Raw genomic sequence first — 16,277 nt, 5'->3', positions numbered from 1 at the left:
CCCACTCTTCTCTGCAGCTGTTCAAAGTGCAGAATTTACACAGCTTGTTTGCAATTTTAGAAAGCAGGGGGTGGGGAGCTGAAGTTACACTCTGCAGAGCTAAGTGAGAGTTGATTGGAGCCAAATGACACACCCTCCTTCACACAGCACACGGGAACACAGCTAGGGCTGTCGATCACACACTGTGTGCTGTAGCCGTCTCCTTTTTTTCTCCTGGTGTCAGGAAATCTTGTCAGAAATTGCTCATTCAGATGAGGAACATGGCAGCAGAGACATGACACTTAGTGCTCTGGGTTGAGACAAACACTCTATCGAGGCATGTGATTTGTGGTTTACAACCACTTTAATTATTTTTTTTTTCTTATTTGCTGAATGGGTCCATATATTATGTTAGATTCTACTTTAACTCATTTTTTACAGCTGCGTAGCTCTTTTAATAAAGCATTCAGCATGAAGAAGGGACCCAAGTCAGCTAATTCTTATTCTGATATTGAAGAAACAGCTACTCCCGATTCATCTGCGCCAACCTCCCCGAAACAGCAGCAAGGACCTCAAGGTCCACCGTCACCTTCAATACTCTCATCACCATCCTCTTCTGTGTATGTATCTCTCCTATGGTTTGGTTTTGTATAAGAAATTATTGTCTCTTTATTGCAAAGGCCATTTGAATAGTTGTGGAGCATTTAGAAAGCACTAGAAATGCAAACATTTTTATATTATTTTGCTGACTCCGTGTGTCCATGTATATTCTGGTTCTGTATAGTTTATGTCATAACTAAACTGAGTGAAGTCAGTTAACTGTTCTTTCTATGTAGATTCAGCTAAAATTTCTTTCTTTCTTTGTAGCATATTTGAGACTCAAGAAGGGGAAGAACCAGAAAAGAGGGAAGTGTCAGAATTACGTTCAGAATTGTGGGAAAAAGAGATGAAGTTAACTGACATTCGATTGGAAGCACTTAACTCTGCTCATCAGCTGGAGCAACTACGGGAAACTATGCACAATATGCAGGTAATACAAAGGGCCTGTAAGTAGCCTTGTTTATAAAGACTGGAAAGTACTGTTTATAGCAGTGTAGCATGTTCTCAAATTGTTCTAGTGAGCATCAAATTAGTTGCTGCAAGGTTGCTAAGGTTACACCATTGCTTTTCTTTACCTTTGGAAATAAGCTGCTATGTGCATAAGTGTATTTGACATCATATTACCAGATGTCTGTTCCATAATATGCTATTAAGCATTATTAGTGATTTTTTTGCAAAATGTTGTTATTGTGGATGCAGTATGGTTTAAACTGATTTTGTTTTAAAGTGTATTTCTGGTCAAAAAAGCATAAACAGTGCATCTGATAATACAGACACATTTCCCTGTGTTGTCTTATAACAAATAGTGAGCTCCTAACTTCCTGCAGTTAGCTCTCAATGCTGAACTGAAATGTTTAGCAGCGTTGTTAGTCCTGCCTGAGTTTCAACTAGAACACTTCCCCCTCTCCTTATCTCCATAACATCCTTTTCTTTTTCTAATTTAATTTGCCCAGACCTACACTTTCATGTTGAGGTCATCTCATATATTTTAGTAATTTAGTCTGATTAAAGTGATTCGCTTAAACCTGTTTTCAAACCTTTCTCATCCAATGCAGTACCTTTACATGTGGTATGGTGCTTGGTAGTACATTGCTTTAAAGCAGCTCATTAATTTGGCAGTTCATTTTAAATAAATGATACCATAATGTGCTAAAATGCGTGTACTGCACTGACATGCATCACTGCAAGGCATAGGCATATAGACAGTGTTTAGAAAATCTGGAAATGTAATTTTTACCTTGTTGTTCTAAAATACATAGCCATATTTCTGACCTCTGATTTCTGATCTGCACCATTGCACCACATGGAAATGATCAGAAATATATAAAATGTCCCTTTTTCTCCCATTCCTTCCCCCACTTTTTTTTTCTTTCCCCTCCTTCTCCCTTGTTCCTCCTAATCTTGTTTGAAAAAGTTATTCTTTATTGACAATGTATCTTTGGAGGGTTTAGTTTGATTGCAATTATTTTGCTTATTGTAAATTTTCTGCCGAGCTCTTCCAGTGGATAAACCTTCTTTTGTTCTGTTTAAAAATTGTTCATTGTTCAGTGTACGTTGTATTTACCAAGAGCTTAATAAAATGTAATATTGTAAAATACATAGCCATTCAAAATGGACAGGCAACTTCCTGTGTTATCAGGCTTTGAATAAATATGGGTAGCAATGTTCTTCCATGGTTGATTTACATGTACTGAAAATATTTTTAGTAGTGTACCCATGCAAAGGGAACACTGTTAACCCTCTTAAGTAATCATGCACACAGTCCAGTATTTTACTAACTGATATTTTGGTATATCCAGCTCAGTTTGTACACTGCTCCAAAGAAAGCATTTGTGTTCATTGACCCTCAAAATAGTACCAAGCTTTCCTCTTCGTGTTACACTGTGTTATATAACATATCTAAGTGGCAGTTTACACTTTTTTTCTAAATGAACATGTTTAAATATCTTTTTAGCTTGAAGTTGACCTTTTGAAGGCAGAAAATGACCGTCTGAAAGTACCACCCACCTCAGTAACTGCAAGTAACACATCATCTTGCCCATCCCCAAGGCGTTCTTTAGCTTTGACTCTCACGCAATCTCTAGGAATTCCTCCATCGTCAGATACAGGTAGGGAGATGTCATCAGCAACTTTGTAAGAACAGCAATATTAGACTTTCCTTTTCAGATGGAAAGCCAATCTGAAAGGTTGGACATTTTCTGCATTTGTCAGTGGGCAGAGTGGTATGGAGCTGCTGCAAGTTAGAGATAGATATGCATGAGTCTGAAATAAAGAACTTTGGCTTGCGTTTATCTATCCTCCACCATATGTGTTTACTTACATTAATAATAACAGTTTGTGATAGTAAATATGTAATGGTCACACATGATTATGGGTATTAAGGCAAATGAGACATGAACCACGAGTTCATACCTGCTTTGACCTATTTTGATCATCTACAATACTCAGTATATGTGCTGTGAATTATTCCTTTTCTTTTCTCCATGGATGTATAGTTTGAGATTCCCACTGGTCGTTTTACATTGGGCTAGAAATAGGCCATGCATGGTCTCTGGTTCTTGCTACCATAATTTAGTTTGAAACAACCAAATGTTAATCAATAGAAAGTGCTCCACTTTTGTGTCTGCTTCATCAGAAGATTAGGCTTTATATCTGGTCTACTAACATTAACTCCTTAAGCAGTTACATTTTAGTCAATATTCCAAGGTACCATTAGTTGTGGAAAGTTCAGTTCCACTTCTATGATGAATAGTAGTACATTGCTTGTTAATGGTTGCAATGGGGTTGATTTACTAAAACTGGAGAGTGCAGAATCTGGTGCAGCTGTACATGGTAGAAAATCAGCGTCTAACTTCAGCTTGTTCAACTAAGCGTTGACCAAATAAAACCTGGAAGCTGATTGGTTTCTCTGCAGAGCTGCACCAAATTTTGCACTCTACAGCTTTAGTAAATCAACCCGTGTGTTTCAGATGTGTAAGACAAGCACTTTAAAAAGCTTGTATGTGCTTGCTATCATACTAACCCATAAGCGCTCACCTGTTGTAAGCAATTCTTAGATTATTTGCATTGCTTATATACATTAACAAACAATTCCACATCCGAACATCACATCAAAAGCAAGCCTTTTATTCTCACTTTTATCTCCTTCATAAAAACTCTGGATTGTCTGTCTATAGGCTGACAAAAATAAATTCTACACGAATAATGAAATTGTGATGAATCTTTTTCAGATCTTTCTCCAATGGATAGTATAAATGGGTCTCTTCAGAGGGAAGTGACATTGCGTGCTGTTATAAGAGTTCCCCCACAGCATATTATTAAAGGGGTACGTTTGTATGGTCTCTCACATTACAATCCTCAGATATGTATGATGAGGTATAAGTGCAGTCTCGTTTGTTAAAGTGCGGGGTTAAATGCCTATTTAGTCTGGTTGGTGTAAAGTAGAGGGATACTTACCTTATTCCTCACTCTGTCAGATTCTTCCCCACCAGTTCTGGGATGGACAGACAGTTCCATGAAGCTGGCCCTAAATCAGAGTCATCACATACAATGAAGGAGCTACACCAAACTTGTGATCCCCACTGCAGTCTTAAAGTGGATTTCCCTCACTTTGCATATATTTTCCCTTACTTCCTGTTGTATTAAATGTACAGTATTATATGTTACAGTATTAAATGTAGAGCTGTAGATGAAGCTACTTTAGCCATCAGTGCTAAGGAAGAGTATTAATTACTGCTGAACAGCTGTTCAAAAAGTTATCTGCCACACAAATAGTGTGTTGCTTTCAGGGAGTCAGCTAAGTCATAGACTTGTGTTGTAAGAGGAATAGTAAAGCACAACCACTATGTAGCACTGTAGATCCGAAGGCAGTGCCTGTGTATGTAATGAGCACATATGGTCTCTTTTACTTTTAGTGTAGGGTTCAGTTTCAAACGTGTAGCTTGCAGAGAAGTAGTCCAGACTCCAAAAGTGCTTTTACAGGCTTCCTGCCTATGTCTATTCAGCATTGCATACAACACAAACAAAAGAGATGTGTCAGCACAGTCCAATGTGGAACAAACTAGTCATCCTGTTGGTTGGCTGTGAGATCACCTTTGTCTGCTAGAGCTACAGGCCTCTTACAGCACAGCTTGCATGCAGTCTTTCTATCTAAGGCATGCACACACAAAACCTAGAGATCATTTGCATTATACCCCAGATGGAAAAAGCCTGCCACCAATGGTTAACCCCCTGTTTACCTTTATAATATGTCAAGGTGGCAGGTAAACCCTGTCTATGAATCTGCTCTGGACCAAAGGGCCATTTATCACAATATAATGTATATACATAAACTAAATAATTGAAAGGGCAAGGGCACCAACCTACACAGACAAAGTGGAAACATATTTGGTTAGTTGACACTGGCAGCCCTATGTCTTCTACAACTTTTTTATGGAGGCATGTCTCTGAGACTGAAGACACATAGGATGGAATTTTTGGTTCCAAATACAACAGAAGATGGTACAGAAAATCATGTAGTTCTTTTGTCTTTCTTGAAAAGCCATACATGGTATTCTTTCAAATGTCAAGTAACGGCTCACTCTTCAGTCATTACATTCTTCAGCCATTTACAGGCCTCAAGCAGAGCATAAAAGAACAAATTCTTTCTAGCACTGTAATATTGCTTGATGCCAGTTGTACTTTGCTGTGTGGTTATTTTCAAAACAAATATATCAGTCTTTTAATCATACTGTATAAGTGAATGTAAGCAACTTATAAACAATTTGTATTCATGTTATAAAACTTCTTGCTTTAGTTTTTAATTATACATGTATAGGAGAGTGGGGGTGGAGAGAAGGACAGCCAGATTTGCCCATTACATTTTAAGACTTTGCATCATGGTTAGCAATGTTGGACAGTTAAACGTTCAAATACAGGAAATATCTTACTAAACATTATGCTGAGTGAGACATATGACTGTTCTCAGATCAATGTGAACCAGTTGAACAAATTTGTACCAGTAGTACAAATTTTCCAACAAGCTGAGAATCTTTTGTGATAGTCATTTTTAATAATCCGCATTGCTTGTTGTTGCTTCATAGGAAAGCCTTGCATAGCCCAAAGCTTAGCTTTCAATGGTGATGCTTAGCTGAGCTGTAGTTAGCAAGGGTGATAACTGTACAGTTTAATATTTAGATTTTACAAATGTGTATAGCAAGTATTCTAATGTAATATATAGTTACAGTGTTAGGCTGAAAAAAGACACAAATTCATCTACCGTATTTTTCACTCCATAAGACGCACCTAGGTTTTAGAGGAGGAAAACAAGAAAAAAAATATTCTGAACCAATGGACTGCAGACATAGTACAGGAGATGACCAGAGACTGCGAACACAGTACAGGAGATGACCAGAGACTGCGAACACAGTACAGGAGATGAACGGAGACTGCGGACACAGTACAGGAGATGACCAGAGACTGCGGACACAGTACAGGAGATGACCAGAGACTGCGGACACAGTATAGGAGATGACCAGAGACAGCGGACACAGTACAGGAGATGACCAGAGACTGTGGACACAGTACAGGAGATGACCAGAGACTGCGGACACAGTACAGGAGATGACCATAGACTGCGGACACAGTACAGGAGATGACCATAGACTGCGGACACAGTACAGGAGATGACCATAGACTGCGGACACATTACAGGAGATGACCAGAGACTGCGGACACAGTACAGGAGATGACCAGAGACTGCTGACACAGTACAGGGGATAACCAAGAGACTACAGACAGTACAGGAGATGACCAAGAGACTGCGGACCTTTGGGGAGGGAGGGAGAGCAGGTACCTGAATTTGACAGGTACCTGCTCCCACTTCCGCGAAGTTCTCCTCCCTTTAGTGTGGACAGCCGGGTGCCCACTGTGCATGCGCGAGAAGCGCTGCGCTTTGTGATTGGTCTGGAGTCTTCTGGGACCTGTCATGTGTACCAGAAGACGCCGTACCATTCACAAAGCACAGCGCTTCTTGCGCATGCGCAGTGGGCACCCGGCTGTCAGTCGAGTGCCCACACTAAAGAAGCTGGCGGCAGAAGCCTGTACAGCGCTGGACCAAGGAACAGGTAAGTTTCTGCTGCAGAGAAGAGACGAGCGGCCGGCCCGGTATTCTTACACAGCGGTGGCGGTGGGAATACCGGACCGGACGCTCCACAAGATGCACTGACATTTTGCCCCCTTTTTTGGGGGGAAAAAGTGCGTCTGATGGAGCGAAAAATACGGTAGTTAAACCAACAGAGAAAATAAATAGAGCAAATAAATAGAAAACCACAATTTATTACAGGTACTTTATATAGCACTGTTAATTTACGCAGCACTTTACATATATATTGTACATTCACATCAGTCCCTAACCCTCAAGGAGCGTACACTCTATGGTCCTTAACTCACATTCATACGTACACAAACAAGGGCCAATTTAGACAGGAGCCAATTAACCTACCAGCATATGTATTTGGACTGTGGGAGGAAACCGGATTACCCGGAGAAAACCCACGCAGGCACAATGAGAACATGCAATCTCTGGGCAGGTAGTGCTATGGTTGGGATTCAAACCAATGACCCTAGTGGTGCCAGGTGCAATTGCTAGCCACATAGCCACTGTGCTGCCCAATAAATAGAAAACCACGATGTATAGAATCCAATACCCATAACTGATCCAGAGAAAGGAAAAAAAACCTTATAAAGCATTATCCAATTTGCTGTAGCAGGAGAAAAATAAGTAATTAATTTACCCCCAGAAGGCAATTACTGTAGATATTCCCTGAATCAACAATATATGGAGTTACTGCCTGTAAATGGTAACATCCAGTTATGGTTCTTTCATTTAGGAATGGGAACATGAAGGAAATAGGACCATAAGTCGCACTATATACAGTACATAATGTATTTCATATACTCCCCACTTTGCTAATTTCAAATGTGCTCTCACAGAAAATACAGCATAATTTCCATTAAGGCAATTTTTTTCCTAAATATAGTTGTGTATCGGACAAGCCATCCATTTGGTAGCTATACATTTGTGAATATTGAATGTTGAATGTGTTCTTTATGCACTGCTTTAAAGACTAAGTTCACCTTTTTTTCCCTATGTACCAATATACCATTAGTGTACCTCTGCTGCAGAAAAGAATACGGTTTCTCTATATTCTAGGGCAGGCTTAACATCAGCCTTCATTTTCTCCTATAGAAAACTCCTCTATTTCTTCCTGCTATTTGTGCCTTGGAACATGAAAACTGTTAGACTAAGGAAGAACTTCAACAGCTGACCTCATTAACACACACCCTGGACCTGTCCACCCTCTCTAGGAGATTGCCCCCGCCAACCTCTGTAGTTATATGCAGACATTGTAATGAGCACCATTCTCCCTGTATACATAGCCAGTGTATTCTTCTGCTGATCAATATTTTTTTACTTTACCTTCACCATGCATAGATCATTCATTTAGCAGAGTGTTCAGAAGTTCAGGAGCGATCATATAACAGCCTATGTGGAGCAGAGCTGTAGTATTGAAAACAGGGGAAGTGTGTCTCTGGAAGTCTATAAAGTTCACCATACATTATACAATCTGATTTTACAGTTTCTTATAGATTTTCCATCAACTAGCCAGTGCAAGGCCCTATTTGATTGGATACAGAGTGATTGGATAGATAAGTTTGTCCTTCTATTATAGCTTTGCCAAATCTACAGGAGAATGTAGAGAGACTGACCACCTTTTATACACCTAAAATGAACTAGTCATGCTTTCAGTGCCATTAATTGTTAGTGGTACTGCAAACGCAGAAGCAAACACGTATTTTGCTGTGTGAAAAAAATGCACAACAAACACATCAAAATGCAGTACAAAATGTGCAAACTGCAACACGCCAAAATGTACCATGCCATGTGTGGGGCAGCCCAATAAAATAAATGGGTTGTCCTATGCATGTCATGGGAAAAACGTGTGCTCCCACTATACTAGCTGTGAATGGGGCCTGAAAGTGAAATTGGGGTGTTTACACAAGAACAGTGACAGCTGAGTGTTTCCACCCACTCTCTCCCATGCACTTGTATAAAGCTAACCATAAACTTTGCAATCGGATCATACAGTCTCTATACAACTTCCAGAACTATGGAATAGGAGGACCCTGAACAATCTGTTCAATTTGTATCTAAACAGACAGGCCCTTGCACTACACAGTTGATGGTAGATTTAAAGGTGATTGCACAATCAGATTGTACAGTGTATTGCCACCTTAAAGGAAAGTAGAAAAGTGGGTGGAAATAAGGTGACATAGTGATGAGAGAGGTCTGGTCTAGAGAGGTAAACACACCCTAGCTTGTGATGCAGTAAGGCATTGTATAATAGGATATGCAGTTTCCTGAATGGACACATGATGCTACAGGAAGTGATGGACTCAGAATGCATTTTTTTAAATTTTGAACACAGAGGTGCAGATTCAAAGCTTCTTTTGATTAGGTAATTGAGAGATAAGCAAATTGGGATGGCTTGGACAGAAAATACATTAGAAAAGGCTTCTATTCATTATGAAAATTGAATTTCTGCCTGAAAAAGTGAACTTGCCTTTAATTTTACATGTATCATAGGTAAAATCAAAAGTCAGCTACATGTAAAGCCATGCTCTCTCTTGTATGAATATGTGTCCTTTATCAAGAAATTCCTAAGTATAAGAGAGGAAACTGTTGTAAAAAAGTTTTTTTTAGTAGTTATAACAGTAGTTATTTAGTAGTTATAAGCCTGTATAAAGGAATTTGTTCAGGCAACATCTGTGCATATGGAACACATTTGTGGGTAATGCTACATAATTTACCTAAAAGAGTGAGCTCTTTTATCTGACACTCCCTTATCTTCATCTGTAGGATCTGAAACAGCAGGAGTTCTTCTTGGGATATATAAAGATTAGTAACAAAGCAGATTGGAAAAGTCTGGATGAAGCTGTGTGCCAAACCTTTCAGGTACTTAGTAACACAATGTTTGCTTTCATTTACCTTCATTATTGCCTTCTTTTTTCCTGTCAATCCTTTTTTCTTTTTAGGACTATGTAAATCAGGTTGATCCAGGAGCTACCCTGGGCCTTGGCAAGGATTCTGTGAGTGGATACAACCTAGGACACTTATCTCGGGTTCTGGATGCACAAGCTCCTGAAATCCCTCCATCTAGAAATTTGCGAAACACCATCAATGTTATCTTACAGCTAAAAGGTTGGACAGTTGCCACCAAGGCTCAAAATGTTGTTATCTTTTATCTGTGGGCTTGTTCACACAGGTTGTTTTAAACCGTGCCATGTGGAGAGCCATGTTTTACTGGCCAGGGATGCACAGGTGTTGCATGCATCCCCATGCCTCCAGTCCCATTGCGATCTATTGGGACACAGTGGCTGCACTGACACATATGATGCTCCAAACGTGACACCTGTGTGGGTGTGGGTGCATGGCCTCGAATGCACCGAGGGTGCACAGGGCATGAATTAAAACACCCAGTGTGAATGAGTCCTATATCTGTTTCATACTAATTGGTTCCTTTCTTTTTTAAATTACCAGGTCTGAAGGAAAGATGTGTGGACCTGCTGGTGTTTGAATCACTCATCCCTAAGCCCATGCTTCAGCATTATGTTAGCCTGTTGTTGAAACATAGAAGGTTGCTGTTATCTGGTCCTAGTGGCACAGGGAAGAGTTTCCTGGCACACAGACTGGCTGAATATTTGGTGGAGAGGTCAGGGCGAGATGTTACTGATGGCATTGTTACTGCCTTCAACATGCACCAGCAGAGCTGTAAGGTTAGTGACGAAGTAATATATTTCAGATAATGTTCTCTTGAACCAATGTGCGTCTTTGTTATAACTTGAAGTGTAATTTAAGCCATTTGGCTTAAATCAGGCACCAAATTTAAATCCAGTCTGGCTCCCAGTTATCATGGGCTGTATAGTTGTATGTAGTTCAGTGAGCGCTAACGAGCGACAGCAGCTGATACACTAAAAAGGAAAACCATAAACCTTCAATAGAATATAAATGTAAGTAGTGCAGCGCTAGAAATGAAATATAAGAATATACTAATAGTGATGTATAAAATAGCACAAATGTATAACAAATATTAAAGCAACACAGTATATCCTTAAGAAATTATAGCAATGGTGGAGCTGTATCGAACACCTTCACTAATATTGTAATATAGTAGTATAACACAGTGCAAGTGATAGTCCAAAATGACTAATGGTAGTAAACCGCAATATGACTGAAAATGGTGACTTGGTAAAATCCCAGTGAAACCTATAATTCGGTGCCGTGCAGGAATAATAGGTGAATTGCACACTCGCCAGAGGCGCAATTTAAGTGCGCATTTGTGTCATATACACCAGAGGTCCCTTCAGTTGTAGATGGAGCGTGGCCTGGAATGGATGACTCCGCGATGAATGATGGAACATCTGGGGGTCCCCTTAATGAGTCTGGCTGAAAATGGGATCTGCTGATTACAGCTCTCCTCTGGGCCCTGGGATGGTCACCTGGTGGTCCTGGAGGGTTAAATGCTCGATATAGAGCAGAAAGGAGTACCCATAGTGTAGTATTTAAGTTGAACCAAAAAATGAATTTATTGAAGATTGAAACAGAAAAGACACACTTCTTAGGTACTGTAGTATAAAACAATCCTTGTGCACAAAGGATATGATAAAATTGAATACAGCATAACACTGACCAGCTGGTAAAACAGGGGGGCTGCCGGACCTCCCTGATCCGGCGGCTTGACGTCACGGCTAGCAAGGGCTTCTCCTTGACGCGCATTGCGTATCACACGTACATCATCAGAAGGGTAAGCGCTTTTTTTTTACACAATTTGCTTATAGCAAAGAATTACTTTGCTATAAGAAAGCAATAACCTGAATGACATTGATTCATTCAAGGTTTTTTTTTTTGTGCTTAGCTGTGATTTGGACACAGCTAATCACATGACATGTGCATGTGATCGCTGTGACCATTCACAGCTAGACACTAGTATACAATGGATAGCATGAATGAAGCCATTGTATGCAACTGTCACGTGACCTGCTGTGATTGGTCACAGCAGGTCACATGGTACCGGCAACGGGGCCGATACTCAGATCTGTCATCGGCCGTGTCCGAGGTACACGGCTGGTGACAGATCGCGCTGCTGCGCGGCTCTGCAAGCACGAAAACTGTGCATGTGCTGTGCAAATGGCGTCCACCCCGGAAATCTAGTGCATTTTTGCAGCCGCCAAACGGCCATTGGCCGGGTGGCAAATGGTTAACTTTTAATTTTTTCTCTCTTGTTTTTCTTTTGATAAATGTTTTCTTTGCTGTTCTTTTGGTAAAATGTTTAGGATGATGCCTACTACCTACCTAAAGAGAAGCTTTTAATTAAAACTTCACTAGGCAGCAACTGCTTTTTTTTGTTTTATTATTATGTTTACAGAAGGGCAACTTAAACTTCTGCAAGTTTCCTAATACAGAACACCAAGAAATTAATACGTGCTTGTTTAATATTATTAGGTATCCTTTTTCAGGTTCAAGCTGGTTATATGTGTCATGTAATTTTGCCCTTAATAGGATCTGCAACTATACCTCTCCAACCTGGCTAACCAGATTGACAGAGAGACTGGGCCATGTGATGTTCCATTAGTGATTTTACTGGATGATGTAGGTGAAGCTGGAGCCATCAGTGAGTTGGTGAATGGGGCCCTGACCTGCAAATACCATAAGTGGTAAGATGTACACAGCATATAATACTGTAGAATTTTTTATTTCACTTTTAACAATAGAGTATTGTGTTATCACTCAATTTATGTCAAACGTTTGGAGTTTGAGTGACAACCTTTATTGGCTAACTTATGTTATTAGATGCAAGCTTTACAGATGCCCTAGATCTCTTTGTCAGGCTTTATAAAGCCTAGCTATTCCAAGCATATTTGGATTTTCTAAAATAATTACAGAGCCAAATTAATTTATTCATTGTCCTGGAACCAGTATCTCAGAGGCCTGAGAATCTGTGAACGTTTTTTAAAAAATTCCAGGAATGGATATTTTTACATGCACATTTACATTTTACAATCACAAAAAAAGTAATTCTGTAGGCAAAAATGTTATCCAAGAAAAGAAAGAAATTCGAAAACATGCTTAGATTTATATAATTCCTAAAAATCTGAGTTAGACATAAAGAATCACCATTTTCTATACTAAAAACAATAAATGGAAAAGTAGCCTGCAGTCAGAGAATAGGGAGGCTTTCCAATGCTGACCTCAACTTCTGAAAAAGCTACTTGCTTTGCTGTCAAACTAATGGATTACAGCTGAATTCCAGGTATGAATACTTTTAGATAGTTTAATTGGTCCAACTATGCATATACCATACCTGTGGGATCCCCCTGGAAGTTGGAAATCTCTGTAGGAGGCTAATCTCCACTAGCTACTGGGTCACATGCCAAACAACTGTCCTCCTGCATTGTGAACACAATAGGTCTCCCACTCAGGCATAGGCACCAGTCAGAGATTGCTTTTTATTTTCTCAATGAATGCAAATGTTCGGAATGTAATTAAGAAGTGGCAGTCATCAGGAACAGTGGAAGTTAAAGCAAGATCTGGAAGACCAAGAAAAATATCAGACAGAACAGCTCGCAGGATTGTGAGAAAAACAATTCAAAACCCACGTTTGACTGCACGATCCCTCCAGAAAGATCTGGCAGACACTGGAGTTGTGGTACACTATTCCACTATAAAGAGATTCTTGTACAAATATGGTCTTCATGGAAGAGTCATCAGAAGAAAACCTCTTCTACGTCCTCACCACAAAAATCATCGTTTGAACTTTGCAAATGAACATATAGACAAGCCTGATGCATTTTGGAAACAAGTTCTGTGGACCGATGAGGTTAAAATTGAACTTTTTGGCCGGAATGAGCAAAGGTACGTTTGGAGAAGAAGGGGCACAGAATTTAATGAAAAGAACCTCTGTCCAACTGTTAAGCATGGGGTTGGATCAATCATGCTTTGGGGTTGTGTTGCAGCCAGTGGCACAGGGAACATCTCACAAGTAGAAGGAAAAATGGATTCAATAAAATTTCAGCAAATTTTGGATGGTAACTTGATGCCATCTGTGAAAAAGCTGAAGTTAAAGAGAGGATGGCTTCTACAAATGGATAATGATCCTAAACACACCTCAAAATCCACGGGTGATTACATAAAGAGGCGTAAACTGAAGGTTTTGCCATGGCCTTCACAATCTCCTGACCTCAACATAATTGAAAATCTATGGATAGACCTTAAAAGAGCAGTGCATGACAGACAGCCCAGAAATATCAAAGAACTGGAAGACTTTTGTAAGGAAGAATGGGCAAAGATACCTCAAACAAGAATTGAAAGACTCTTGGCTGGCTACAAAAAGCGTTTACAAGCTGTGATACTTGCCAAAGGGGGCAGTACAAGACATTAACTCTGCAGGGTGCCCAAACTTTTGCAGACGCCATTTTTTTGTTTTCTGCCATTTTGAAAGTGTAAATGATGGAAATAAAATCTAACTTTTGTTGACATATTATAAGAATGTCTAATCTGTAATTTGATGCCTTTTGGAGATTTTTCCATCTTTCCTTGGCTTCTTTATGCACATTAATACAAATTTTTAGCAGGGGTGCCCAAACTTTCGATCCCCACTGTGTGTATATATATATATATTGAAATACATTTTGAAATATATTGAATATGGCCACAATTGTAGCATTTCAAATATATGGCAATATATTTGGGAAGAATATTTTTCAAATATATTTTTCTTCCATGTGGGTGGTTTAACACCATGATTAGTTGTTTAGAAACCACTTTGTTCAGTAATTGCCAGCCTGCTTACTATTAATGGGAGAGACACAAATCATTACTGATTCTCTCTTCATGAGTTCTCTAAATAAATAACGTGGCGACGGACATGTGTTCTGAACCCCTGAAGAGATCAAAATTATACATTCAAAATTAACAGGGGATCAAATACCTATTTCCTTCACTGTATAAACAGTATATGCTGTGGGGTGGAGTAGAGGGGTGAAGGAGAGAGGACACAACTGTCAGAAGAAGTGGTGGAGAGTGCATGTTACAGAGAGGACGGAGAGCTGAATAGGGAAGCAAGATCACCTGTAGCCTCTTTGGTGTTTTTCAAAGTAGTTTTCTGTGTTTTTTCACTTCGAGCAATCTCAAAAGTGCAGAGCCTGAAGTGCTCCCACTTATATAAACCGCACTTATAGAAAGAACCCCAGCAAATGTGCACCCCCAGCAAACGTGTATATGAATGGTGTATTCATAGTTACATTGGTGCAAGATGTAAAAATATGTATATCAGTTTTTAAGTTTAAAGGCAGAAGGTTTTTTACCTTCATGCATTATATGCGTGAAGGTAAAACAATTTCTGGATGCAGCTCCCCAGCCCCCCCTTATTCTTACCTGAGCCCCATCTCAATCCAGCAATGTGCAAGTGAGTAGTGCCTCTCTCTCTCTCCTCATTGGCTCACACAGCAGCGGGACCCATTGTCTCCTGCTGCTTTTAATCACAGTCAGTGAGCCAATGAGGAGAGATTGATAGGGGTGGGGCTGAGATTCACAGGAGCGTGACTCGGGAGCAAGCCTGCTCACGTGTCCCCAAAGCAAGTGGCTTGCTATGAGGAGCCAGAAACACAACAGAAGATGCAAAAAGAAGAGGATCGGGGCTGCTCTGTGCAAGTAAGTATAACATGTTTGTTATTTTTTTTATTACAACCTTTAGAAACACTTTAACTGAATCTTGCCCAAAGGATTTTGTCACTTCCGGTTTTAGTGCTTTGTTTACCTGGCTGTTAGAGTCCAGGAATGCTGCCGGTCAGACTGATCTGCATCTGATTAGCTGCATTGGAGCACAGAGAAGAGATTTGGAGTCTAATAGACCTCAGATCCCTCCTTAAAGTGGACCTGTCATGGGCCATGCCTTCACAAGGAACGTTGTCCATCCCTTGTGAAAGCACTAAAGTTTATAAAAAAAAAACAGTAAAAAAATTAAAGTTTCAAATAAAATAAAAGAATTAAAATATTTGTAAAAAAATGAAAGCGCCCCCCCCCCAGCCCAAGACCCCCCCCCCCCGTGCTTACGCGCAAATGTGAACACATACGTAAGGCCGGCATGCATATGTAAACAGTGATCGCACGACTTATGTGAGATATCATCGCAAACGTCAGAGTAAGAGTAATAATTTTAGCTCCAGATCTCCTGTGTAAATCTAAACTGGCAACCTGTAAAGGCTTTTAAAGCGTCGCCTTTGGAGATTTTTAGGTACGATAGTTTGGCGCCATTCCATGGGCGTACGCAATTTTAAAGTGTGACATGTTAGGCATCTATTTACTTGGTGTAACATTATATTTTAACAAAATATTAGGTATTATATTGTGTCTCTGTGTAAAGCAATTCATTAAAGTGTATTTTTCACAAAATAAATTGCGTTTGAAAAACCGCTGCGAAAATACCATGCAAGATAAAAAAATTGCAGCACCCACCATTTTATTCTCTAGGGCCTCTGCAAAAAAATATATAATGTTTGGGGGTTCTAAGTCATTTTCTAGCAAAAAAAATGCTGATCTTTATATGTAGGAGAGATGTGTCTGAATAGGCCAGGGCAGGAAGTGGTTAAGCCATTTGATT

The 16,277-nt window shown here is 39.8% G+C and overlaps 1 protein-coding gene across 3 annotated transcripts in view; it reads left to right on the top strand.

Annotated features, from left to right (window-relative positions):
* The window catches only part of NAV1 (neuron navigator 1), a 277,210-nt gene that overhangs the window by 214,755 nt on the left and 46,178 nt on the right, over positions 1 to 16,277 (top strand). For all 3 annotated transcript variants that reach the window (XM_089654094.1, XM_089654095.1, XM_089654093.1), the window contains 8 exons: positions 421 to 599; positions 847 to 1,009; positions 2,534 to 2,687; positions 3,810 to 3,904; positions 9,479 to 9,574; positions 9,655 to 9,820; positions 10,160 to 10,395; positions 12,179 to 12,333. In XM_089654094.1, coding sequence (XP_089510220.1) covers positions 421 to 599; positions 847 to 1,009; positions 2,534 to 2,687; positions 3,810 to 3,904; positions 9,479 to 9,574; positions 9,655 to 9,820; positions 10,160 to 10,395; positions 12,179 to 12,333 — 1,244 coding nt within the window. The remainder of the gene's footprint in view (positions 1 to 420; positions 600 to 846; positions 1,010 to 2,533; positions 2,688 to 3,809; positions 3,905 to 9,478; positions 9,575 to 9,654; positions 9,821 to 10,159; positions 10,396 to 12,178; positions 12,334 to 16,277) is intronic.

The sequence above is a fragment of the Staurois parvus genome, unplaced genomic scaffold (genome assembly GCF_062004578.1).
Source record: "Staurois parvus isolate SC_StPar_1 unplaced genomic scaffold, SC_StPar_1.0 ptg000744l, whole genome shotgun sequence".
NCBI classification, from domain to species: domain Eukaryota; kingdom Metazoa; phylum Chordata; class Amphibia; order Anura; family Ranidae; genus Staurois; species Staurois parvus.
This window is presented reverse-complemented; position numbering and strand designations above follow the sequence as displayed.